The sequence below is a fragment of the Sceloporus occidentalis genome, unplaced genomic scaffold, assembly GCF_023333645.1.
Source record: "Sceloporus occidentalis isolate IW3139 unplaced genomic scaffold, rSceOcc1.0.p SCAF_26, whole genome shotgun sequence".
In the NCBI taxonomy this organism is placed as follows: domain Eukaryota; kingdom Metazoa; phylum Chordata; class Lepidosauria; order Squamata; family Phrynosomatidae; genus Sceloporus; species Sceloporus occidentalis.
Genome location: NW_028317006.1, coordinates 10,217,568 through 10,244,207, shown reverse-complemented (window position 1 = coordinate 10,244,207; position 26,640 = coordinate 10,217,568). Strand labels below are relative to the sequence as shown.

Here is a 26,640-nt window from a genome sequence, read left to right as displayed (position 1 = left end):
TTAGTGTCGGTCATGTTGTGTGTGCTTCGCATATCGCTCTAAGCCTCGAAGTAATAGACCAGTATCCAACCCCAGGTTGGTGAATCCCAGTAAGGACGAAACAGTTGTCCATGAGCGGGGATCTGGCTTCTGCACCTCTGTCCCGAGCTTTGTTCCAAGGAGTCCATGTATTAAGAGGATCTAGAGGCAAAAAGGTGATTGCAGATTAGTGTTCAATAAAGCATCGGACAAAGCAAGCAGGGGCTGGGTTGTATAGCTAGTTGGATGAATAGCAGACCTATGATCAACATTCAGACCTCACTGAGCGTATCATGCTGCTTTCTTCTACTGTTGTTACCTCTTCCCACTCCCGTATTCAGGATTTCACCCGCGCCGCTCCCCTCCTGTGGAATCCCCTTCCCCGTTCAGTCAGACTTTCTGCCTCGTACACAACTTTCAAAACCTCTCTGAAAACCCACTTGTTCAGGGAAGCGTACAACATTGCTTTACAGTACTCCCAACCATCATCCCAATTACAGCCATCGGAACAAATGGCTTCAACACATCAGAAGCAGATCAACTCATCCTCACCCAAGCTGTCCTCTCCTATTGTCTCACTCCCCTCAACCACCGGCTAGATTGTAAGCTCGCAAGAGCAGGGCCCTCTTCTCCTTTGCACCAGTTTGTTATTGTATGTGTTATTGTGTTTGTTTATAAATTGTTCTAATGAATGTAACAGCGCTGCGGAATCGGCCGGCGTTTTATAAATAAATGTAATGTATGTACAGTTCTGGAGACCCCATCTCCACAAGGATATAGACATATTGGAGAGAGTTCATCAGAGGGTTATTAAAATGGTAAATGGTTTGCCGAATAAAAATGATCAGGAAAGACTAAAGGTAAAAGTGCAGTTTGTTAGCAGACCTGTGCCCCTTTAATGTGTTTTTCATTCCAAAAGAATATAATTCATTCCAAAAGAATATATTAATAGTATTTTTTTAAATAATTATTACAATGTATATTTTTCTCTGATGTGAAGAGCAATGCTATTAAGTTGTAAATAAAAGAAAACTGTGTTTTCAGATCTGTATTAGACAGAAGTGCCGACATTTCTCCCAATCTGACTACAGCTGTGAACGGGATACCACGTGCAATGGCCATGGAGTAAGTGAAACGAAGCAAATCAATAAATGGTTCTTTGACACGGCGATCTGTATATACAGCTGATGTGTCCTTCTCTGTGCACACAGTTATATCTGCTCTGGAAACTTGTTATTAACTCCCTGTAAATTGGTCTGCATTTTGTATTTGAGGTTTGCAACAGTAAACACAATTGTCACTGCGACATAGGCTGGAAATCCGCATTTTGCAATGAACCTGACGAGCGCATTGGATTTAAGAGTCTAAAGCAGGATGTGGGTTAGTAATGTGTTACTCATTTTTATGATGATTACATCATAACTTGTAAGCTTTACTGATGTTCTTGATCAGCCCATGACGTGAGTAGGAGCACAGATGGGGATGATGACTTCATTCAGGACCGAGGTGCTGGGCGACCATCGTTTCTCCCAGGAGCTTGTGGTTTTGGATAAATATATGTAATAAATAGATCAGAAGCAAAACAGCACTTACTACACTGGTGTGTGATGTGGTCTGGAGAATCAAAGATACATTGCCAACCCCCTGCTGTTTCAAATCGAAGCTGATGCCACATTTCATGCCTCAGACTTTTTGCCTGTGATTAAGCCACATGAGGAACGTGTTTGGCGTCTTTCTCCTCTTACTAGTTAATTTTTACCAGTATGCTACAACAAAGTTTAGCAGAGCTAGGGTTACACTGAAAAAAATAATAATAAGTGATGGTGTCAGAGGCGTATTAAAGCCCTGGGGTGGTGTTTTAGTATTTTGTTATTGGAAGCCATTCCTTCAAGAGTATATTTCAAGAAAAACTACCACAACAAGAGGACATGGTCTTAAATTAGAGAGGCAAAGGTTTAAAAGGAAAACTAGGACGTATTACTTTACTGAGATAGTAGTGGATGCATGGCCTTTCAGCAGAAGTGATATGAAATAAGAAATGAGAAATGGCCAGGGACTAGATGGGTCGAATGGTTCTTATCTGCCAACACATTCTATGTTTAACACAATATAGGCAACAGTGTTGTGGTTTTAGATGAATTATGCATTGACGTAAAGGTTTCACAATAAATGCTGTGTTCCAAAAAATGGCAAGTACAGACAGCAAAACCAGAATATACAAAAACAGCATTACATTAACCTAAATGTGAGAGTGTGAAAAGAGAGTAAGAGATAGGACTGTAAACCTATCAAGCTGTGTTAAAGTTCACTGACCAAGTGCTTTGTTTCAAAACGGAGGCTGACCGTGTGCTTTTTTGAAAATGGATGCTGACCATGAGCTTGGAGCTAAATACACAACCTAATTACAATCAAAGCACTCACTAGATTAAAAAATGCTTACGGTATTGCTTAGTATTACTAAGAGGACATCCCAGAAAGCGCCAACTCAGGGCAATATGGCGGTGCTCGCAGTGACGTGCACTCCCCAATCACTCCAAATGAGGGAGATGACATCAGTTCACATGAGGGCAAAATTACGATGCTTGTAGTGACGTCCTCTTCCCTGATTCAAGGATCGGTGAGAGGATGTCACCACAAGCGCCTAGCTTCCTCCAGGTTATGTCAGCTGAGTTGCGGATGAAGAAAGAAGATACCAGATTTAAGATCGAATGGAGAAGAAAGAAGAGAATGGAGAAGATGAAGAAGATACAGAAGCAGAAGTGGTCGGCAGAAGCGAAAGTGGTTGGCACATTGAAGCATTTAGAGAGTGTGAGAGAGAGTAAATGTGGGCAACAAATACCGTATTGGCTCGAATATAGGCCGCACTCCCCCCCCCCACTTTAAGTCTTTAAAGTGGGGGTGCGGCCTATATTCGGAGTCGGGCAGGCAGCAGGGTTAGGATACAGATCCCCCGCAGCGGTGCAGGGGACCCGTATCCTACTCTCTGATACGCTCAGACAGCCTCCCCTGCCAGCACTTCCCACTCTTCCCGCACGATGCGTTTTACCTCTGCCCCCAAGACTTACCAGAGCAGACTCCCGGGTGTCTTGCGAGGCCGGCGGGGGACACCTACGCAATACGCGTATACAACTTCCGGTGCTGGCACATCCGGCAGTCTGCTCTGGTAAATCGGGGGGGGGGGGGGGGCAGAGTGGCAGCATATCTCGGGGGGGAGGAGGAGGAGGATAGTGGCAGCATATCTCGGGGGGAGGAGGAGGAGGACAGTGGCAGCTTATCTTGGGTGGGGGAGAGTGGCAGAATATCTCGGGGGGAGGAGACAGAGTGGCAGCATGTCTATTAAAAAAAAATTTCTTTAAAAAACCACCAAACTTTTAGGGTGCGGCCTATACACGGGGGCGGCCTATTTCCGAGCCAATACGGTATTTAATTCCCAAACTAAGATTGCCCCCCCCCCCCCATATTCCGGCGAACCGAATGGGCAGGGGACGAAATTCATATTCTGAATACAAATGGGCCAAAAGTGGTTTGCACAAGTCTACTGAAAATGTAATTTGTATTTTTTTTACATTCCCTTATTGTCTTTACACTTTCTTATTGTTCTGTAATTACTTGTAAGAACATAATCGAGCTAATACTGGCAGCATCACAGACAGTTGTAGTACCCTTTCCAGTAGATATTTAGAATGGTCTTTTTTTAAAAAAAATCCCTTCATTGCCGATCCAAAAATGATGCCTCATTTAACCCTTAATCTGCATCTTAAACCGAAAAAGAGGGGGAGGAAAGTCTGTAGGTAAGTAAGCAAATACCATGCAGATCTGGAAAATTATATTTGTTAAAATAAATAATGAAAGTGAAATTATAGTGTAATGTATAATGACGACTCAATCTTCAAAATCTACACATTGGGAAGAATCTAATCTTTGTTTTTCTTTTGTTTTGTTAGATATTAATGCTGAATTAAATACAAATGGAGAAGAATTACTTTTACGGAACTGGCTTCTCATAGGCTTTTTTTTAATTTTGCCGATTATAATCATAGTTGTTGTTATCATCCGAATGTGTTTATTGCGCAGATGCAGCCAAGGGAAAGAATATCAGTAAGTTCAGCACAACTGATAACTTAAAAATATAACATTTAAACAAGTAGAGGCAGAGATTAAGCACCACTGCCGGTATAATGTGAGCTTTAATGTATATGATACCTGAGTGTGGCCTTTACAAGGCTTGTCTATGAATTTACCTGCTGACTGCTTCTCCTTGCGCGTCCATCATCGCCAACTTCAGCACTGGCGCAAAACTTCCAGGGGGTCTCAAAAGACCCTCCGTGAGCCTTGTTGCCAGTTACTGGCTACTATAAGCAGCTAAGACCGGCAATAAAATTACACTGCAGAGGGAACGATGTACTGTAGCTCTGGAGCTGCAGCCTCTACTTTATTTTTTCTCTTACAGATGCCTAAAATGCATTGTCAACTCCTGAGTGAGAACGTTAGGTCATTACTGAATTTCTGAACTTACACTTACATGAAAACTCCTTAGTGCGATGCAGTCAACAATGTTGTTATATGCTTGAGTTCATAAATAATGGCATGGCTCTGGCTGTATTTGTTGGAGCGTCTCAACGCATGGTTGGTTAGTAAATGTTCATATACAGGAGATGCTGTGTGGATTTTTTTAAACTTTTAAACTTTTTTTGGCATTTTATACAACATACAACGTATACATCATTTAAATAAATTGTGGCATCAATGTTCCTGTCGAAAAATCATATCGATACTGTGTGGGGTTTTCGAGACAGTAGAGATTTGTGATGTGGCACCTCTTTCTATAAGTTCAACATTTGGCATTTTACCGTATTTGCTCAATTATAAGACGACCCTGATTATAAGACGACCCCCCAAAATCTAAATATTAATTTAGGAAAAAAACAAAAAGCCTGCATTTGCTCTGAAAAAAACCTCGTCTTATAATCGAGCAAATACGGTATTGAATTTTAGGTTTTTTGGTTGATAATCAAGCTATCATTTTTAAAAATAGGGACGAGGAGAAACAAGAGGAGGAAGAAATTGAAGAGGAGGAAGAGGAGGAAGAAATTGAAGAGGAGGAAGAAGAGGAAGAGTCCGAGGTGGAAGAAAAGATTAATAAGACAGCTAAGCAGTAAATTATATTGTTTTCTTGGTTCACTTCTATTTTGCTACAATTATTTGTGAGCTTGTAGATAATTGTTAATGTAACCCTAGGGCAGATTTAATGTATGCATTGTGCATCAGCATAGCATATTAGTTAGGCATAGCTAACGTTTAATTTCGTGGTGACCAAGCTATATTGAATTGCTTCTGTGCTGCTGGATCACGGGGTTGTCATGCAAAGATGCCCTTGTACGTGTTAACCGTTTGCCATGTTGTATTTAAAGACGAAATTCAAAGGGGGTTCTTTTTTCTTTTTTCAGAAATTACATTTGTTGTCACTCACCCTCACTCACTCTTTATCATTATCTGTCACACTCTTTCTGATTCTTTCTCTCAATGTCTCCCTACCTTCTCTGTATATCCACAGTTTTGCTTCTTGTTCTCCCCTTCTTCTTCCTGATCTCCACTTCTTCCTTCTCCATTGTGCTGCTTTATTCTTTGTATTATTCTGGCCTTGGCGTGCACCACAAGGGTAACCTTCCCCTCTTAGAGGACTGTGGGAGAGGTTGTTCCTGTGGTGGGCACAGAGGCCAGAATAATGCAGGCAGATTCATGGAGAAAGAGAAGTGCAGAAATGTTCTATTTCTCTATGGATCTGTCTGTGTACGAATCTCACTAAACTAAATAGAATAGGGAAGATTACAGAGTAGTTTAATGCGCAATGCACATCTACTTTTTGCTTTATCCTGTAAAGTGGAAATATATATTTTTCCACCTTGTAATTTGAGTCTTTTGAACAAACTTTGATTAGTCCTGTTAGTTTTTTATGTTCTTAGTAACCTTTTCTCCTTGTACAGATGATATATTTTCCATTTATAATTTAATGTAGTTCAACCAAACTCTTAGGCATAACGTACTAACATTGTTTACTAGTTGAAAACCAAAAATAAAAAAGATTTTTGTCATGTCTATTTTTTCAATAAGTAAATCCTAATTAATGACCACTAAAGGTGCACTACAGTCCTATTTTCATGTTAAATACATATTGGAGTCCTTTTTGCAAGGGATTCAGTACATTTTTACTTAACGCAAATAGGTGCGGGAATTCATTCGTTATCGGAGTTGATCTCATTTAACCTCCCCCCAGCTCGTTCTGCTGAAAGTAGGGAGTATACCACAGTATGCTTTGTGCACATGGTCAGTAGATCTCTCATTCAAGTCCATACCTTAACAGCGTACAGGAGGGAACTTTGTTTCAAAGGCGGAGATGGTGGAACAAGAGGTCGTAATCCAAAACTAGAGGGTCAAAGTGTTGTAAGTTAACTGAGCAAATGAGTGGCAGGGAAGAGTTAACTATCAGAAGCCTCTTTTTGGGGGGATATTTGGGCTGTTTTATGAATGCACACCCTCTGTGCAAGCGCTTGGTCATTAAAGCTGTAGAAAGCACTCCTTGTTTATTTCATCTGGCATTCAGCTTTATGGATTATATTTTTATTTCGGTTTGAACATTGGTTTAAACGGTGGCAATCCTTATGTTCGGATTAAGACTGCATTACTTGACTATTCTTTGTATTAAACTACTTAAACCTCGTTACCTGGAGGAGCAGCTGCATTTCTTTGAAACCAGCCTAGATCACTCACAGCAAGCATGGATAGAAATTGCTCATTGATTCTCTGCTGGAGAGCGAAGATAGGAAGGTCAGTTTTATGTTTACTCCCCACCTGGGTGACATTTATTTCCTTTCCAAGTGACTGTGCATTTAATGTTACTGGGAATAACTAAGGGAAAGAAAGGATTATCTCAAGGATTATAACACAGAGGATTAGAAACAATGTAGGGAAGTTTAACTTTAGTGAGAGATACTTCAATGGGGCGCTACTGAGCATGTGCAAGATATTTGCATGCTAATACTTTCTGTGGAGGTGGAATATGAGACATATGTCTAATTTTCAAACTCCAATAACGAAAGAATGCATGCTGTGTTACTTCTTTGCTAAATGGACTTCAACATAGATTGAAAAAATAATATAGTTTTGAGGACCAGAGTCTTAGAAAATATATTTCTGTGTGAGCTAAGACACTGTTGGAAGGCAGTAGCTATATAAAGGTTATGAACCTGTTAGCTCATACAGTTAAACATCACATCCTCTTAACCCCTTCAGCCTGGGGCTTTTCTAATATTCACCTTTTCCATATTTGATGAACATGGAAAAATTGTACATGAATTTGTTCAGGAGTAGGGCCATCTTTTAAAACCATAAAACATAAACCATGAAACATAATTATTAGTGAAATAGATAAAAAAAAGTTTTGCAATCATACATTTTTTTGTATACTGTAAGCGCCACAGCTGAACAGTGACCCAATTTATGTTCAGCAACATCTGAGTACAGTCATACTCCACATACTAAGACCCTGCTGAGGCTCTCCTTTCATCAAGTGAACTTCTGGTAGGTGTCAGTAGTGATCGGGCATTCCTCTAATGACGGTGTACCGGCACTTGCGGCGAGCGCAGCTACACGCAATCGGTCAGTAATGCTTGCTTCTTCTGCCGACACGAGAGAGTTCCTTCCACCGCAACAAAGTCATTATGTACTGGTGAAAGGGTTAATATGCTATGACAGAGATCCATTCTTTACCTTTATTGTATCACATTATAAAATGTGAGCTTAATGCAGTTTTAGATGTTGGAGTATCAATTAATACCAATCACTGTACTTAAAAATGGCAGTTCTATTAAGGCAAAGAAATATGTTAAACTTCAGAAAGATATGTATGTTTGAAGTCGTAAACCATCCTGGAACCTGATATAATATGTTTAACATGCATGTACATGAAGTAAGGGCATTTAAAAATGTTTACAATGTTAATGCACATTTTTTTCCTACCCAACAATTAAATACAAAGCTTTTCATAAATGAGTAAATTGAAATTCACCAATAGCCTTCTGGGCAAACAATTGATTTTTTTTTGCAGATTGTATAAAATTCCATCCTGGTTGCATAGCGGATAATGTTAATTGTAATGGGTTCTCATCAACGTATTGTCAAGTTTCACTAGTTGGCGTAGAAATCCACGGTTCAGGATGATTCCTCTTCGGTCTTTAACTGTGGTAATGGCGTCAACCAAAGTCATGTTATGGTGTATCATGAGGTACGCAAGCACGAGGGTCGCAGATCTACTGACCCCTACAGCACAGTGGACCAGAATCTTACCTAAGGGGAGAGCAATGCAAAAATCTGACAAATACATTTCACAACAAATGAAAAATTACCTTTCCGTCCTAGACTCCTAAAAGCTATTCTAGCCTAATCTGAGGAAATTATGAATAATATTACTGATACAAAATAATATCACTAATACAAAACATTTTTGTCAAGAACTTTAAGGTAAAAGCACCTTGTACTCCAATTTTCATTCAGCATGACTTTGGTGCATAACAGATCTGAAGACTTTAGCACTGTTCGTATTAGGTGGCAGATGGTCATATAAATAGTTTTTTTTAACTTTTTCCACTTTGGAATTTACAACATTTATTTTGAGATCCAAAATGAAAAAAAAATGAGCTCTGCAGACCTTGGACCGGTTTACCACTTGGTACTAAACAGAGTGTTTATCCTCTTGATTCCAAAGTATCTTTGGAAACTAGACTTGTGCATTCGTCTTCGGGCGAACATGAAAACGAGCACGAAGAGGCCGTTTTTTTGTTCGTTCCGAAGGAACGTAGAACAGAATACAGTGCCGGCAAACCGTAGGCGAAGACGAAGACTCACAATCACGAAGATTCGTTTTTGCCGCGCAACCGCCAAAATTTCAAACAGGAGTGAGCTGATCCTCGTCTGTCCAATCAGCTCACTCTTGTGACGTAACGCTAAGGGTCTCGTCCAATGCCTGTGCTGCTGTTTTTTGAATTCTGAAGGCGCCTTTATAAGACCAGAGCTTGCCTGAGAGATCCATTCATTTTTCGCTGTGACTGCTTTGGCAACACTGCTGTGCTGCATCCGAGCGTTACAGAGAGAGATTGTTCTGTTCTGTGTGAGACTGGTAAGCCTTAGCCTGCCATTTCTCACTGTGTACTTCATCCTCACTTCAGTGCTACTTAATTAATATATTTAATAATAATAATTTGATTAATTTAATTTTTTTAAAATTAATTTGTCATCAACTTTAGTGTAAGTGCTGTTGAGTTGACAGTGCACCCAGTGCCTCAGTGGCACTGGGGTGCCCTTGCCCTGGGCTGGCACTAGTGCCTATTGCCTGTCCTGCTTAAATAAATTAAATAGAATTTATAAATTACAATTTAATAGAATCTATAATTTAATAGTTCATTATAATATTATATATATATATATATTTGTCAGTCATATATATATATACTATAGTATACTAGTGTAGAGTGTACTGTAGACATTCATCTACTAGTGTCTAATTTAAAATCAGTAATATTAATTAATATAATTAATAATTGAATTCATTATAAAATTATATATATATTTGTCAGTTATAGTTAGTAATAGTATACTAGTGTAGAGTGTACTGTAGACATTCAGAACATCTACTAGTGTCTAATCTAAAATCAGTAATATCAATAATTCTCTAATTCTTTCTTATCTTAATAGTTAATTAAATTAGCTATAAATAAAAGTAATAATATTAATTAATTACTACTAGCGTATAGTTCAGCTAATCTTATTAGTACTGGTGCTGCAGCTCTATAGTTTGTGCTTTGTTTTAGCAACAGTAAGAGACCAAGTCAATTTTTCTTAATTAATCTTTCATTTTATTTCATTTGTTTTGCTCACCTCAGTCCATCAGTGAAGTGAACTTGTTGGGCTAGTGAGTGCAGCCGCATAAGTGCTGTGTTTTTTTTTGATCAGCAAGCAGTGACGTTAACTGTTTTGCAAAGATTTTCTCATTTATTTTACATTTTATTTCAATTTTATTAAAAGTACCCTTAGTGTTTTGCTCACCTCAGTCCATCAGTGAAGTGAACTTGTTGGGCTAGTGAGTGCAGCAAGCAGTGAAGATAACTGTTTTGCTGTGACATTTTATTTTATTTCTAATTCTTTTCAAGAAAAATTGACTGTGACGAGCTGTACTAAGCAAAGCTTCAAGCTACTAGCTGTAGTACTAAAATAATTCTAATCTTCTTTAATCTTAATCTATAATATATTATAAATAATAATATTCTAATTCATAATCTATAATATAAGTAATTCTAATTCTAAATTCTAATTCATAATCTATATTCTTCTATCTATAATACATAATATATAAGTAAATTAGTTCTAATCTATTAATATTATATAACTTAATATTAATTAATAAATCATATACTGAATCTGATTTAACCTCACTTTAGCTTAGTGGGTTTGAGAGCGTCTGCCTAGAGGTAGACTTATAGTAAGGAAATATAGCTTTAGGCTAGCATAGTGGTAGGCTAAGCTCTTAGGCCCGTGTAAATTCAAATTAAAAATAAAATACTGCTAGTTATTAAATAGTTAATCTTGAGTTAATAATTTCAATAACTTTAGGATTTTGGCAGATTGCACACAGCACAGTGCAGTAGTGCATAGTTTTACTTTTTAAGCAGTAGCACTGAAGAGAACTTCCTCTAATTTTTTTGTCTTTAATTCGTTTTTCCTTTTTTTTATTTTTATTTTTTTATTTTTTTTTTTATAGTTTTTTAAACACTACACTACACTACACTACACTACACTACACACACAACACAAAATTTGAAATGGATCCTCCTTTTGGGACTAAGGAGGGACAAGCTCCATCTACCACCACCACCACCACCACCAGCACCACCACCAGCACCACCACCAGCTCTAAGATGCAGCCTTTGCGTCAGTCTAGTCGGCCAAGTAGGCCAAGCTCTCGCTTATCATTTGGGGAAGCATTGCTTGAAGGATCATCAAGTAAAGGAAAGGCACCAAAAGCAGGCAGTAGTAGTGCGGCTAGGCCCACAAGCTCTATGGTTTTTTACGGAAAGCCTAAAGCACCAGAAGCACGTTCAAAGTTAAAGGGTAGCACAAGTAGTACCAGCCCAGTGACTAAAAAGAAGTGCCTTTTGCCCCAAGCAGCATCTTCCCCATCCACCAGCAGCATGCAAGGTACCAAGCAGAGCCAAATTAGCAGCAAGACTCAGAGGGGTCCCAAACCAAAGCGATCTCATTCCTTTGTAGGGAAAACCACCACCACCACCACCCCCGCCTCTACCACCACTAGTGCTGCGCCTACTGTTCCCACTGGTACCGCCACGCCATGTCCTCCTAGTACCTCTAGCAAGCCACCAAGTCCTTACAAAATTTTTGTAAAGACAGTTAGAGAGAGGGCTACACATAGTGGAACTCCACCTAGCGAGGTAGCAGAGGAGCCTGAGACTGAGAGGCCAAGTGCAGAGTCTATTCTTCCTGCTCGCACTACTACTAGTCACGAGTCTCACGACGATATCAGTCTTAGCTCCAGCCTAGCAGGAATTCCATTCGATCTGGCTAATGAAGAGCTAGACTATGAGCCAGAGGAAGTAGAGGAGATGAGTGGTCAGGAATCAGATTCCTCAGGGAGCAGTGTCCAAATGACTAGTGCACAATTTTCCCCTGAGCCTCCACCTTCTCCGCTACGATCATCACCATCACCACCACCAGCAGCAGCAGCAAAACCTAGCAAATCTAAAGCAATTAGCAGTCCCACTATGGCCAGTACTGTTACCACCAGTCCCACCACCACTAGTTCTGCCTCTGTTCATCCACCCCGAGCAGTAAGAGCAGCACCCAAGGCACACTCCAAGGCTATGCGCGCCCCAATTTGGGAGCACTTTGAAAATGTTGAAGAAGGGCGCTATGGAAAGTGCAAACATTGTGGGAAGCTAATAAGCAGAGGGAAAGTGTCTGGCCATTTTACCAGTGCTAGCATGAAGCATCACCTCAGCACTCAACACAACGCTGTGCTATTGGGGAAAGATGCAGAGGTAAAACTTAGTGCAGGCAGCATAGCTGGTGGCCGTGGAAAAACCCCAACAGCTTCTTCTTCTGAGCCAATAGCAGCAGCAGCAGCAGCAGCAACTAGTGCTGGCAGCCAGAGACCAAGGCAGGTTGGAGCACTGCATGCCCAGCCCACCCTGGAAGAATTTGGGGCATTCCACTCCAAGAGAACGATGCCCAAACAGCAGGCCAATAAAGTAACGCGACTTATTGGTCAGTTCATTGCTGTTGGAGGGGCATCCTTCTCCATGATTGAAGGGGAGCCTTTCAAACAATTGATGGCGGCTGTGGCTCCACAATACACAGTTCCGTCACGTTCCACTTTCAGCAGGAACATTGTCCCCTCGCTGTATCGGTCCTGTGTTGCAGCAGTGAAAGAGGAGCTTTCCAAGGCTGCTGGTCAGTGTGTTCATTTCACTACAGATTTGTGGAGTGCACCTAGCGCCCAGCATGCCTTTCTTTCTTTGACAGCACACTGGTGGCAGCCCGGTGTGTCTAAGGAAGTTGCTGCAGCAGGCTACCGATCATTCCTTCTCCATGCAGAAGTGATGGATGAAAAGCACACTTCCCAAAATATTCTGCATGCGATTAGGAAAATGTTTAGCCTTTGGGTGGGAGCAGAGGCGGGCACCAATGTTGAAGTTGGTTTTGTGGTAACTGACGGAGGTGCCAATATGGTGAAAGCGCTGCGAGATGGTCATATTGTTGGTGTGCGCTGTGCAGCCCACATCATCCATCTTGTAGTGAAGGCAGCAATGTCAGAAGGAACTAATGTGGCAGCAGTAGTTCTGTCCCGCTGCAGAAAGATCGCTGGGCACTTTCACCATAGTGTTAAGGCTAGCCAACTTTTGAGGGAAGAGCAAGAGAGGTCAGGTCTTCCCGTACACTGCCTACGTCAGGATGTCAGTACACGGTGGAACTCCACGTTAGACATGCTAGAGAGGATTTTGGAGCAGCAGAGGGCAATCCATAATCTTGCCTCAGAGCACAATATTGGGATTACCTCTCCATTGAATAGGGAGGATTGGACAGTGATCGCCCAGCTAGTGGCAGTCCTTAAACCATTCAGGGATGCCACAGAAAATTTAAGCTCAAACACTGCCAGTCTGGCCCAGGTAATCCCAGTGTTCTCCCATCTAGGCAGCAAGATGGATGTGTTCCTTGGAAACCGTGAGGCTGTTCAAGGTGGCACTCTACATCCTGACGTAGCAGCCATAGTCAGGAAGCTGAAGGATCTGCTAAAAGTACACCTTCGCAAGCGAATGGAAGAGAGTCCCGAAATGATGCTAGCGTGCCTTTGTGATCCAAGAATTAAGGGAAAGCTAGCTTTGAAATTCAATGTTCTCAGTAGCTACCGGGAGCAATTGGTCAACAAGGTGCGTGACTGGCAGCGTAAAATGGGAATGCTGTCCGAGGAGGGTGAGGTGCAGGAGGAGGAAGAGATGATGTGGTCTGCTACCCCTAGCAGCAGCATCAGCAGCAGTGCCACAAGCAGCACAACACAGCTGAGTGGAGCAGCTGCGTTTTGGGAAGAGGCACTTGGCAGTATAGTTGGACCATCTGACAGAGCTAGCAGCAGAAAGGAGAGTAGTGCTGCTGAAATGGTCAAACTTTACCTCTGTGAAGTTCCTTCTGCTCCTAATGTTGATCCTCTTAGCTACTGGGATGAAAAGAAGAGTGTGTGGCCTGCACTCTCATGGGTTGCGCAGCAGCTTCTATCATGTCCGCCAACCACTGTTCAAAGTGAGCGCGTGTTTTCTATGACTGGAAACATACTGAGTCCACAGCGCTCACGCATGGCACCTCATCTGATGGAGCAGATTGCCTTTCTTAAATTCAATCTGCCCAAATTGGGTTACCCAGCTCTTAGCTTGGAAAGTTAAATTTTTTCTCTCTAATGTTTAAGGTAGTTTCTCCCCCTGGTTGCACTTGCTGCGGTGTGGCAATGCCTGCTACCTCCGCTGGTGTAGCCAATTTACGCTAGGGCCTAGTGTCTGAGCTCTGTAAGTCCGCTCCCAAACGCCTAGGACTGACAGTCTTTGGATGCTTTGCCCTGGGGTGAAACAGGTGAGTGGGTCGTCAATTGCCCACTCATTCACCTTTTTCCGTTTCCAACGCTGCTGCTGGTGGTGGTGCCAGTATCTTTTGCCAGTTCGCTTCCTGGCTGAAATCATGCCTCAGATGTCCCTAATGGAAAGGGTAGTTTCTCCCCCCTGGTTGCACTTGCTGCGGTGTGGCAACGCCTGCTACCTCCGCCGGTGTAGCTAGCTTATGCTAGGGCCTTGTGTCTGAGTTCTGTAGGTCTGCTCCCAAACGCCAAGGACTGACAGTGCTTGGATGCTTTGCCCTGGGGTGAAACAGGTGAGCGGGTCGTCAATTGCCCACTCATTCGCCTTTCCCAATTCTGCTGCTGCTGGTGGTGGTGCCAGTGTCTCTCTTCAATGCCAGTTCGCTTCCTGGCTAGTGTCATGCCTCGAATGTCCCTGATGGTAAGGGTAGTTTCTCCCCCCTGGTTGCACTTGCTGCGGTGTGGCAACGCCTGCTACCTCCGCCGGTGTAGCCAGCTTACGCTAGGGCCTTGTGTCTGAGTTCTGTAGGTCTGCTCCCAAACGCCAAGGACTGACAGTGCTTGGATGCTTTGCCCTGGGGTGAAACAGGTGAGCGGGTCGTCAATTGCCCACTCATTCGCCTTTCCCAATTCTGCTGCTGCTGGTGGTGGTGCCAGTGTCTCTCTTCAATGCCAGTTCGCTTCCTGGCTAGTGTCATGCCTCGAATGTCCCTGATGGTAAGGGTAGTTTCTCCCCCCTGGTTGCACTTGTTGCGGTGTGGCAACGCCTGCTACCTCCGCCGGTGTAGCCAGCTTACGCTAGGGCCTTGTGTCTGAGTTCTGGAAGTCCGCTCCCAAACGCCAAGGACTGACAGTTTTTGGATGCTTTGCCCTGGGGTGAAACAGGTGAGTGGGTCGCCAATTGCCCACTCATTCGCCTTTCCCAATTCTGCTGCTGCTGCTGCTGGTGGTGGTGCCAGTGTCTCTTCGATGCCAGTTCGCTTCCTGGCTAGTGTCATGAATCAAATGTCCCTAATGGTAAGGGCAGTTTCTCCCCCCTGGCTGCCTCTGTCTGCGGTGTGGCAACGCCTGCTACCTCCGCCGGAGTGGCCAGCTTACGCTAGGGCCTTGTGTCTGAGCTCTGGAAGTCTGCTGCCAAACGTTTAAGACTGACAGTGTTTGGGTGCTTTGCCCTGGGGTGAAACAGGTGAGTGGGTCGCCAATTGCCCACTCATTCGCCTTTCCCATTTTTCAATGCTGCTGCTGGTGGTGGTGGTGGTGCCAGCATCTCTTCTCTGCCAGTTCGCTTCCTGGCTAGAGTCATGCCCAAAATGTCCCTAGTGGTAAGGGCAGTTTCTCCCCTCTGGCTGCGTCTGTTTGCGGTGTGGCAACGCCTGCTACCTCCGCCGGAGTGGCCAGCTTACGCTAGGGCCTTGTGTCTGAGCTCTGGAAGTCTGCTGCCAAACGTCTAAGACTGACAGTGTTTGGGTGCTTTGCCCTGGGGTGAAACAGGTGAGCGGGTCGCCAATTGCCCTCTCATTCGCCTTTCCAATTTTTCAATGCTGCTGGTGGTGGTGGTGGTGGTGGTGGTGGTGGTGCCAGCATCTCTTCTCTGCCAGTTCGCTTCCTGGCTAGAGTCATGCCCAAAATGTCCCTAATTGTAAGGGCAGTTTCTCCTCCCTGGCTGCCTCTGTCTGCGGTGTGGCAACGCCTGCTACCTCCGCCGGAGTGGCCAGCTTACGCTAGGGCCTTGTGTCTGAGCTCTGGAAGTCTGCTGCCAAACGTCTAAGACTGACAGTGTTTGGGTGCTTTGCCCTGGGGTGAAACAGGTGAGCGGGTCGCCAATTGCCCTCTCATTCGCCTTTCCAATTTTTCAATGCTGCTGGTGGTGGTGGTGGTGGTGGTGGTGGTGCCAGCATCTCTTCTCTGCCAGTTCGCTTCCTGGCTAGAGTCATGCCCAAAATGTCCCTAATTGTAAGGGCAGTTTCTCCCCCCTGGCTGCCTCTGTCTGCGGTGTGGCAACGCCTGCTACCTCCGCCGGAGTGGCCAGCTTACGCTAGGGCCTTGTGTCTGAGCTCTGGAAGTCTGCTGCCAAACGTCTAAGACTGACAGTGTTTGGGTGCTTTGCCCTGGGGTGAAACAGGTGAGTGGGTCGCCAATTGCCCACTCATTCGCCTTTTCAATGCTGCTGCTGGTGGTGGTGCCAGCATCTCTTCTCTGCCAGTTCGCTTCCTGGCTAGAGTCATGCCCAAAATGTCCCTAATGGTAAGGGCAGTTTCTCCCCCCTGGCTGCCTCTGTTTGCGGTGTGGCAACGCCTGCTACCTCCGCCGGAGTGGCCAGCTTACGCTAGGGCCTTGTGTCTGAGCTCTGGAAGTCTGCTGCCAAACGTCTAAGACTGACAGTGTTTGGGTGCTTTGCCCTGGGGTGAAACAGGTGAGTGGGTCGCCAATTGCCCACTCATTCGCCTTTTCAATGCTGCTGCTGGTGGTGGTGCCAGCATCTCTTCTCTGCCAGTTCGCTTCCTGGCTAGTGTCATGCCTCAAATGTCCCTAATTGTAAGGGCAGTTTCTCCCCCCTGGCTGCCTCTGTCTGCGGTGTGGCAACGCCTGCTACCTCCGCCGGAGTGGCCAGCTTACGCTAGGGCCTTGTGTCTGAGCTCTGGAAGTCTGCTGCCAAACGTCTAAGACTGACAGTGTTTGGGTGCTTTGCCCTGGGGTGAAACAGGTGAGCGGGTCGCCAATTGCCCTCTCATTCGCCTTTCCAATTTTTCAATGCTGCTGGTGGTGGTGGTGGTGGTGGTGGTGCCAGCATCTCTTCTCTGCCAGTTCGCTTCCTGGCTAGAGTCATGCCCAAAATGTCCCTAATTGTAAGGGCAGTTTCTCCCCCCTGGCTGCCTCTGTCTGCGGTGTGGCAACGCCTGCTACCTCCGCCGGAGTGGCCAGCTTACGCTAGGGCCTTGTGTCTGAGCTCTGGAAGTCTGCTGCCAAACGTCTAAGACTGACAGTGTTTGGGTGCTTTGCCCTGGGGTGAAACAGGTGAGTGGGTCGCCAATTGCCCACTCATTCGCCTTTTCAATGCTGCTGCTGGTGGTGGTGCCAGCATCTCTTCTCTGCCAGTTCGCTTCCTGGCTAGTGTCATGCCTCAAATGTCCCTAATTGTAAGGGCAGTTTCTCCCCCCTGGCTGCCTCTGTCTGCGGTGTGGCAACGCCTGCTACCTCCGCCGGAGTGGCCAGCTTACGCTAGGGCCTTGTGTCTGAGCTCTGGAAGTCTGCTGCCAAACGTCTAAGACTGACAGTGTTTGGGTGCTTTGCCCTGGGGTGAAACAGGTGAGCGGGTCGCCAATTGCCCTCTCATTCGCCTTTCCAATTTTTCAATGCTGCTGGTGGTGGTGGTGGTGGTGGTGGTGCCAGCATCTCTTCTCTGCCAGTTCGCTTCCTGGCTAGAGTCATGCCCAAAATGTCCCTAATTGTAAGGGCAGTTTCTCCCCCCTGGCTGCCTCTGTCTGCGGTGTGGCAACGCCTGCTACCTCCGCCGGAGTGGCCAGCTTACGCTAGGGCCTTGTGTCTGAGCTCTGGAAGTCTGCTGCCAAACGTCTAAGACTGACAGTGTTTGGGTGCTTTGCCCTGGGGTGAAACAGGTGAGTGGGTCGCCAATTGCCCACTCATTCGCCTTTTCAATGCTGCTGCTGGTGGTGGTGCCAGCATCTCTTCTCTGCCAGTTCGCTTCCTGGCTAGTGTCATGCCTCAAATGTCCCTAATTGTAAGGGCAGTTTCTCCCCCCTGGCTGCCTCTGTCTGCGGTGTGGCAACGCCTGCTACCTCCGCCGGAGTGGCCAGCTTACGCTAGGGCCTTGTGTCTGAGCTCTGGAAGTCTGCTGCCAAACGTCTAAGACTGACAGTGTTTGGGTGCTTTGCCCTGGGGTGAAACAGGTGAGCGGGTCGCCAATTGCCCTCTCATTCGCCTTTCCAATTTTTCAATGCTGCTGGTGGTGGTGGTGGTGGTGGTGGTGCCAGCATCTCTTCTCTGCCAGTTCGCTTCCTGGCTAGAGTCATGCCCAAAATGTCCCTAATTGTAAGGGCAGTTTCTCCCCCCTGGCTGCCTCTGTCTGCGGTGTGGCAACGCCTGCTACCTCCGCCGGAGTGGCCAGCTTACGCTAGGGCCTTGTGTCTGAGCTCTGGAAGTCTGCTGCCAAACGTCTAAGACTGACAGTGTTTGGGTGCTTTGCCCTGGGGTGAAACAGGTGAGTGGGTCGCCAATTGCCCACTCATTCGCCTTTTCAATGCTGCTGCTGGTGGTGGTGCCAGCATCTCTTCTCTGCCAGTTCGCTTCCTGGCTAGAGTCATGCCCAAAATGTCCCTAATGGTAAGGGCAGTTTCTCCCCCCTGGCTGCCTCTGTTTGCGGTGTGGCAACGCCTGCTACCTCCGCCGGAGTGGCCAGCTTACGCTAGGGCCTTGTGTCTGAGCTCTGGAAGTCTGCTGCCAAACGTCTAAGACTGACAGTGTTTGGGTGCTTTGCCCTGGGGTGAAACAGGTGAGCGGGTCGCCAATTGCCCACTCATTTGCCTTTCCCATTTCCTTTTCCATTTCATTATTTTCCTTCTGATACACAACCAACCAAACATAACACACACAATAACACATATAACACATATAACACACAGTGACATCACACATAACACACATACACACACACTTACAATGCACAAAACACAAGGACCTTTTCCTTGTTATTTGCCCTGGCCTTCACTCACTAATAGCATTACATTAACACTATAACTCACACTTCACCCTATAACATTTTTCCATCCACATACCTGCCAACAGACCCAACTTTTTCAGGGACAGTCCTGCTTTTTTCCAGTCCTGTCCCATCTAATTTAGCTAAACTAGGTATGCAAAATGCAAATACACATAGGTAGGTATAGCTCGGTAGGTAACGCTACTATAAACATTTAATAAATATAATCAAGTACTAAATAATAAATCTAACTTTAAAATACATTTAAATAAACCCCTATTTTTTTTTAAAAAAAAACATTAAAATTTAATTATTATTATTTAGACATAATCCATCTTTAACCAAACCAGTGCACTGCTACTAATCTTAAACATAACCGTACATTAACCCTAAGCTATTTTTTAGTTCTTGTCCAACATTTTTCCATCAGCATACCTGCCAACACACCCAAGATTTTGGTGGACAGTCCTGCTATTTTCCAGTCCTGTCCAATAAGTAAGTTGGGTTGTTGCAAAGTATGCCATTGTAAATAGGTAGCAAATGTTAGGCATGTAAAGTGGTCCAAAATCAATTTAAAAATGTAAAATATTCCCTATTCTTTTATTAAACATCTATGGACAGTACACCTCGGTATGTGTGTGCAACTCTATTGGTCGTTTCGGCAGGGGGCTCGCCTGCCATCAACGAATGAAGTGCATTCTGCAGTTCTGCAATTCACTCGTTGATGCCAGACCAGCCCCCTGCCGAAACGACCAATAGAGCTGCACACACGTACCTTCACGGCAGCTGCTGCTGCTGTGATGTGTTATTAACCCCGTATTAACCCCTGCTAGGCAACCAGGAGGAAAACGAAGATTAAACGAGCACGAAGAATGTCCGCGAATATTCGCCCGAAGAGAAGACAGGAACGGGCGAATATTCGCGGAATACGAAGATTTTTTTTTCCCCGAAGACGAGCACGAAGACGAACACGAAGAGCCCCCTGGTGCCCAAGTCTATTGGAAACACGAATGAAGTGTGATTGAGTTTCAGAACTCGTTTTAATACTACTGGATCCGTGTTCCTTCACTTAGACAAAACAGTTCATTTGTTCTCTTAAAGCAAATCACCTTTAGCAGATGTGTTTCCAGGAAATATTATGAATGAGGCAAATTTCCCATGAGTAAAGTTTCATTTCTGGGAACCATGTGGGTATTCAACAGTACTACGCATGATGTTTCCAATGCTATGTTTAATTACAGCGGTGTTAAGTAGATGGACCAGCACATGGAATCATGCAGGTACATTAGTGTGTTTGTCCAGATAAAAAACTGCTGTTATTCGTCCAAATGCGTTGTGCTGACGCAGTGTAAAGGACTATGCATAGCCAGTACTTTTTTATGCTAGGACAGACCCGAATTTGACAGGACAGGAGCCAAAAAACAGAATTATCCGAGGAAATTTGGGACTGTTGGCAGGTATGAATTACATCATCCACCACTTCCCCTCTGTCTGTCCCTTGTGGCCATTTCCAGTCGCGCAGTGGTAGTGAGGGAGGACGATTGCCACACGGTATGGGACCTGATCACTGCTTCGTGGGACACGTGAGAGGTATGGGAACACCAGCCAGACCTTGGAGCAATGGCTCTGCGTGCTCCGCCATTAATTCGGCCCTGAGCTTGCCTCGTAAATGATAGAAATACTCTAATCCCCGGTGGCCTGTGCCGTGCTGTGTTACCGGCTCACCTCTTTTCTGTCTCAGTGCTTTATGGATAAATTCTGCGGCAGGGTAGAAATGAACACTCATGTCAAATACTGGTGAATCCTGAGCCTGGATCCCCATGTAGGAAATCTCCATTCCTTTATAGTACTCTTCACCCCCTCTCCAGCGACTGTGCGAAGCGTTTAGAACGTGGGTGATGCCCATTGTAAGCAGCTCACCTTTATTGGCTGCTATCTCCCTGAGCACAGAAATGAGATCTTACTATTCAATTACAAAGAGTTTTAGTTTAAAAGAAACGTTCACGTGTCTGAATACATCGTAGTTTTCGATGCGTTTCCTACACCTTTTCCTACACTTGCGAAATGCCTGAGGTATTGGCAATGTATCAGACTTAAGTTTCTACCATATATAATATATAACACTGAGCATTAACTTATTTTATCTAAAATAAAGTTTGTACAAAATCTTTTATATTAATCTGATGTTTAATACTTGGTTGCCTAATTACTGAGAATGAAAATAAAATATCAGCGGAGGAAAGGTAGGATTCTTTTACTGACTCCAAGGGCAATGAATTATATGGGATCATATCTCTAGAAATATTTTTTTAAATACATCCAAATATGTCCAATTCTCCAGGTAGTGCACTCCAAAGTTTTACAGCCCTTTCTGAAAGTATTACATATATTACATTTTATTATATAATCTTTATTCTTGTCTTAGCAGACCTGAAATTCAGTAAGTAAACACTGCCATCTAGTTGACGTTTATAAATCCTCTTAGAAACTATTTTTTACATTTCATATTCTATTCTATTTTTTATGCTAAAAAAAATGCTGTAATTTTCATCGGATTTATGTCAAATGCAATCATTTATTTATCTTATCGAAAACCTTTCTTGTGTATTCTTATATTCATGATGATCTACACTGACCTACTTCACAAGCCACACCTGCAATGTTGGATGTAGAAGTAAGAGCACTTACTGGTCTCCCAAATATAGTCCTGGCCAAACCTCATCCGCATGACGCCATCCTGCCTTTCCTGTATACAGAAGCTGCTCCAACTCAAATACATTTAGAACAGGATGGCTGCTCCTTTCTGAAGATCCTCTCAGTAAGGACTCGCGATATGAAAATCCAGATGTTGCCATGACTTCTGCTTTCAGGAAACAGACATTCAGTCAACATTATGTTTAAAAATTGCTAGAAAATGTCATGAATGAATAAAAATCTTTCTACCTTAAAGGAAGCTATCCCCACCAACATCACTTTTGTAAAGAAACACTTTCAATGGCTGATTCTGTGTGAATTTCCAGATGAGCCCCAGTGAACAGACCAATAGTGTTCGAAACAAGAGAGCAGTGGAGGTTTGGTCACCTCCATGTTTTACTGATTTCTTCTGTAGACAAGCAAAGGACAACATTTATTTTATAAGCTAGACTGGGCAGGCTTTACCTTTCTGCCAGGGATAGGCAAAGTGTCCCTATGATGACACCAGTGTCCATGGCAAGGTTTGTGAAGGTCCATAGAAGATCATTAAATTGCTCACCACAGACCTCAGCACCCCATGGTGTCCACCATGACCAGTGCTGTGCCTATCCTTGACTTTTGCCCCAGTAGCTCATCTTGTGGTTAAGTCCGAACATATTTCCTGGAGATAACATTCACATTCTTTTCTTCTCATGACTTTTTAGGCTATCAAATGATACATAATATACTGGTTACATGTTATAGATGAATGAAACATTTACCAGTACAACTACCTCATACGTCTTGTACCCTTTTCCTTCAGCCACATCTGGACAAGAATATGCAAAAAAACCTCTCCTTTTCCACCTTTATTCCTTTCTTCTCTTCTCTTGCACTAGTAATCATTTGTAAAGGAAGAACTTGTCTCACTAAAGTTTGATCATTGAATTATTTAGGATGCTCTGGATAACACATGCAATATGTGCCTGCATACTAATTCGTAGACTATTAACTAATTTAACAAAGAACTACTGTGATATCTTTAGTGCTAGGTGATGGTTGTATCCAGACTTAAAGAACAAACTAATCCCCAGATTATTGTATTTACATTCTTTATGCTTATTGGAGTCCATTTTGCATGCGCTCTAATGCATTCTTGTCTTCTGTCTTGTTTAACCCCTTCCTGACTACCGAAACCAGGAGTCATCAGTATTATCAGAAGCCGCTTGCATGTATGATAGCAAAACGTCAGTGGCTGCTACTCACATTGATTTCATAGGAAACTCAGCATCTGTTGAGTGGAGTAGGAGTGCCACGAAGCATGTGCAAGAAGTGTACTTACAAATGCTTCATGCTTTTAGTAGAGCTAGCCAGAGAAGGGTTAAATTAGATAAAAATCTCATTTTTAAAATGTAATAACTAAATAATGGCTGTACTGATTTGTATGCAATAAAATGCATTGACATTCGTGCAAGAGGGACTCCAAAATGCATTTAACATGGAAATAGGGCTGACCAAACAGGTCAAGCTGGTAACAAGTAAAAGAAAACTATTACATTTCTCTTTTAACAGATAATTTATATTTAAAGGGACAATCCAGTCATGCGTTGCGCACTTTAGCTGCATGGTCCCTTTAAATTTCCCTGTGGTTTGTTTTTCAAATGCATAGGGGGATTCTGCTGTGTCTTCTGATTGATTTCATGGGAAGTATTTACTGCCGCTGATTGACAGCTCAAGCAGCAATTCCATTCATTGAGAAGGCAGCTTTTGCAACATGGCTATAACTTCTGTGTTCTAACTTTTTCGCTTTGGAAGAATGCTTATTAAAATACCTACAGAGTACGTTAACATCCATTCTCCTATTGTAGGGGTGTCAGGGACGCTAAACTGTCAGACACTAACCAAATAATTGGGTAATATCTGGGGAAGCTACCTTGGAATTGGGCTACTAAATCCACAGATGTGGTGGGGGGCAGTGAGGTTGCCCCCCACCACACCCTGAGACCCAGCCTGTGGAAGTGGGTAGCTTTTGAGTACTTTGTGTATCTGAAGGCTGATGCAGAAACCCTATATTCCTGGGAATAGTTGATCTGTACAGGCTCAAAAAACAAAGAAATGCAGATAAACATGAATGTCCTCAGAACATAAGCGTGTAATTCTCTTCCTACTATTTAATCTGTTTTTTTTCAGTTTAATTTACACATATTGTTTTATACACAAACACGTTAACTGCTAATTACTACTTTACATCGATAAGCTACGCAGCTAATGTGAACGTCATGCTGCGAGGACTTTCCAGGGATAAACTGCTGTTTCTGTAACGCTGTGAATTCTTGCACACCGTTCGTTCTAATGTCTCTCGGGTTGCTTTTGTCCATTTTATGTGCAACTGTCATCAAAAACTATACCGAGGACCGAGGTACACTAAAGTAATAATGACACTGCGGTGGAGAGACCACTCTCACACGTAGCATTATGTGACTCTGTAGACAAACATGTAATATGTATCTATATGTGGTCTGTGCTCGCATAGAGATAAAGATGGAAGCTTTTGGCTACATTTACTTTATACTAAGTGCTGTATTTATCTTTGGCGCCCCCCTAGACCTAACCAAGGACGGTACTTCCTCCGTGCCCTCCACAAATCGGTCCTTAATGCAGCGTAGCGGGATCTGCTGTCATCCCAGGCAAAATTATGTTATTGAAGATGTGCCATCTTGGCACGGTCATCTATACTGTTAATGGACCAGTTGGGAAGATTGGTGATCTCCCTTCTAACCAGGGGTTTGAACCATGGCGCTAAAGTGAGTCTGATTGTCCAATAGGCTGATTGTCTCTGTTATGCCGTGGATCCTAGGTGTCATCTAGGCCAGAATATGCCACTGTCAATACACCTATACTCGCACTTAAACAAATACTTGGTACAATGGATAGGTAAAATTGCACACACATCAAGAGTGCACATGTGTATGTCTATTTCATAATAGGTTATCCTGAAAACTTTTACTTGCACAGACAGATGGTATAAGCATGCGCCAATGACCCTAAGTGGACTTGCCTTTGCCATTTTCCGTCATTATTCAACTGTGCTCCTCTGTTTCATTCTGTGGTTTAAACATAACATAAGAAACTTTGTCTGTGAATGAATGCATTGAATGAGATGTTGATGTACACTTATATAATTAATGTGATATATTCTCTATTAAGTGAAAATTGTTGAAACTAGTTATTCTAAGTGTAAGGGTTTTTTTTTGCTCTGTAAAATGTTTCTAATTGTTACTCAGTGAACATTGTGTCTGTGATTTATCTTTGCCAGAGATGCTGGATAATTGAGAAAAAATGTAATGCTTGAAACATTTGTGTGATGGGGATTTGGCAATTGTTGTAAATTGGTTAATTGTGTTTTGCAACCCCATTTTTATGACCAACTTTTTAACAATTTTTTTTTCATCTTTTCATTACTTGGTATAGGTTCTTTGGCAAAGCTTTCCCCTACATTAATAAAAATAGTTAGCACACCACTTATCTGCTTCATTCAACCATGTTAATATTCTGAGTATTAGGTGTCATCCCACATAATCCACCCTTAGTGAAACTAAGTACCGGCAGCGGGCCACCGATTGAGGTTAATTATAGAAAGATCACGCTAAAAATTATAAACACCCAGCAGCCTGGAGGTGATTACAAAAAACAACCCAAACTAATTATATTTATGCACAGAAACTATAGAATTTGTCGGCAGATAAGAACAATTTGGTCCATCTAGTCTGCCTATATTTCCTGGTGGAAAGGCTGAAACCTTAATCAGTTCCAAATCTCGTCCTCGATTCCGGAAAAAAATTGCTAATTGGGGGTTATGTAGTATGGTCCAAAGTGGTACAAATAACAGTCAGAAAAAATGTTCCATTGGTTGCAATGGTGACTTGTAATGTCTTTGAAGAGCAATTTGGATAAATCTGGCACATTAAATATTGTTGGACTTTAAAGCAATATTCTATTACTGTTTGTTATGTTGTTACCAATTGGTTTTATGGTACACAAAAAATAGGTGCAGTAAAGGCACAGATCTGGCCTCCAAATGTTCAAGTATCCCCTGATCATACAGATCAATCCCTAACTCCTTGAGCCATACACTAATAGATCTCTTAGTTCAGTCCAACCCGTAAATCAAAACTGCCTCCCACACCAGGAATCACTATATTTTTGATGTACCAATCTGTAACTGAAACGTATTGTAGCGGTTCTCCAATATGCTCTTTTTCCTGTTCCCTAGCTGGCTGAGTCTAAGAAGGCAGCCAAGATTATGCCACTCACTGCTCCTGGACCTCTGTCAAGTCCTTGCTACCTTAAGTATCATTTACACCTTGTAAATCAGGGTCATATTTAGGTTGTAACTCCCCTTAGGGGCGCTCGTATTATGGAGGAGCTGGTTTTATGACAATATGAATGTGTAAATAAATACCGTATATATATATTTCACTCACAAATTGCCCTTCAAAAATCTAACTTTTCTCAATTCCATTGATTCTGGAGGAAGGCAACAAGAAGAAAGTAACTAGGATAAGATGATGAAGCTAAATTCCAATGCACTTACAGGATGTAGCACGCACTATCCAAAATGTGCTAAAAGGCTGCAGAACAAGTTGTCTCCTAATGTTTTGGTCGTCTGACTCTGGGGTATTCTTTAAAGTGCTGCAGTGCTCATAAAGTGCTGTATCTCTATTTAAGGTGCTTGTACTTTTATTCCTTAAAAATGTTTGGTGGGTCTTTTTTAGCTTATGAGTAGACCTATCAAACAGCTGCTATCGAACATGGGGTAATTTTTTTGTGTAGGATTTTATCGGTTCGACAATTCTTGATGAGCCCTAATAGAAAAGTATGAAAATCCCCCCCCCCCAAGATTGTACCCTTTAAGTACTGAGGGACCCAAGGGTGCTTGAATGGATTTTATTCCCACTATCTGGGAGATGTAGAGGTGGGGGTGGGTAGGGTTTTTTGTTATAGGGTCTAATGCCATTTTTATATTGGGCAGATGAAGGGTTCGAAA

General features: G+C 43.3%; 1 protein-coding gene across 1 annotated transcript; it reads right to left on the bottom strand.

Moving 5' to 3' along the window:
• LOC149300136 (dual specificity protein phosphatase 26-like) lies at window positions 1-21,775 on the bottom strand. Its single transcript, XM_089485569.1, has 5 exons — window positions 21,609-21,775; window positions 20,646-20,860; window positions 8,183-8,361; window positions 5,879-5,893; window positions 1-180 (listed from the first exon to the last, which is right to left on the bottom strand). The coding sequence occupies exons 1-5, from the start codon at window positions 21,773-21,775 to the stop codon at window positions 1-3; spliced, it is 756 nt and encodes a 251-aa protein (XP_089341695.1).
• Window positions 21,776-26,640: the final 4,865 nt, after the last annotated feature.

What these genes read in the sequence shown, in the direction of transcription:
- LOC149300136 (XM_089485569.1), bottom strand. Translation starts at nt 21,775, where the DNA reads ATGGCAACATCTGGATTTTCATATCGCGAGTCCTTACTGAGAGGATCT. An exon ending in GGACTATATTTGGGAGACCA is followed by an intron (nt 20,861 to 21,608) that starts GTAAGTGCTCTT and finishes TTCTGTGCTCAG; the next exon opens with GGAGATAGCAGCCAATAAAG. An exon ending in AGCACTGAGACAGAAAAGAG is followed by an intron (nt 8,362 to 20,645) that starts GTGAGCCGGTAA and finishes CTCTCCCCTTAG; the next exon opens with GTAAGATTCTGGTCCACTGT.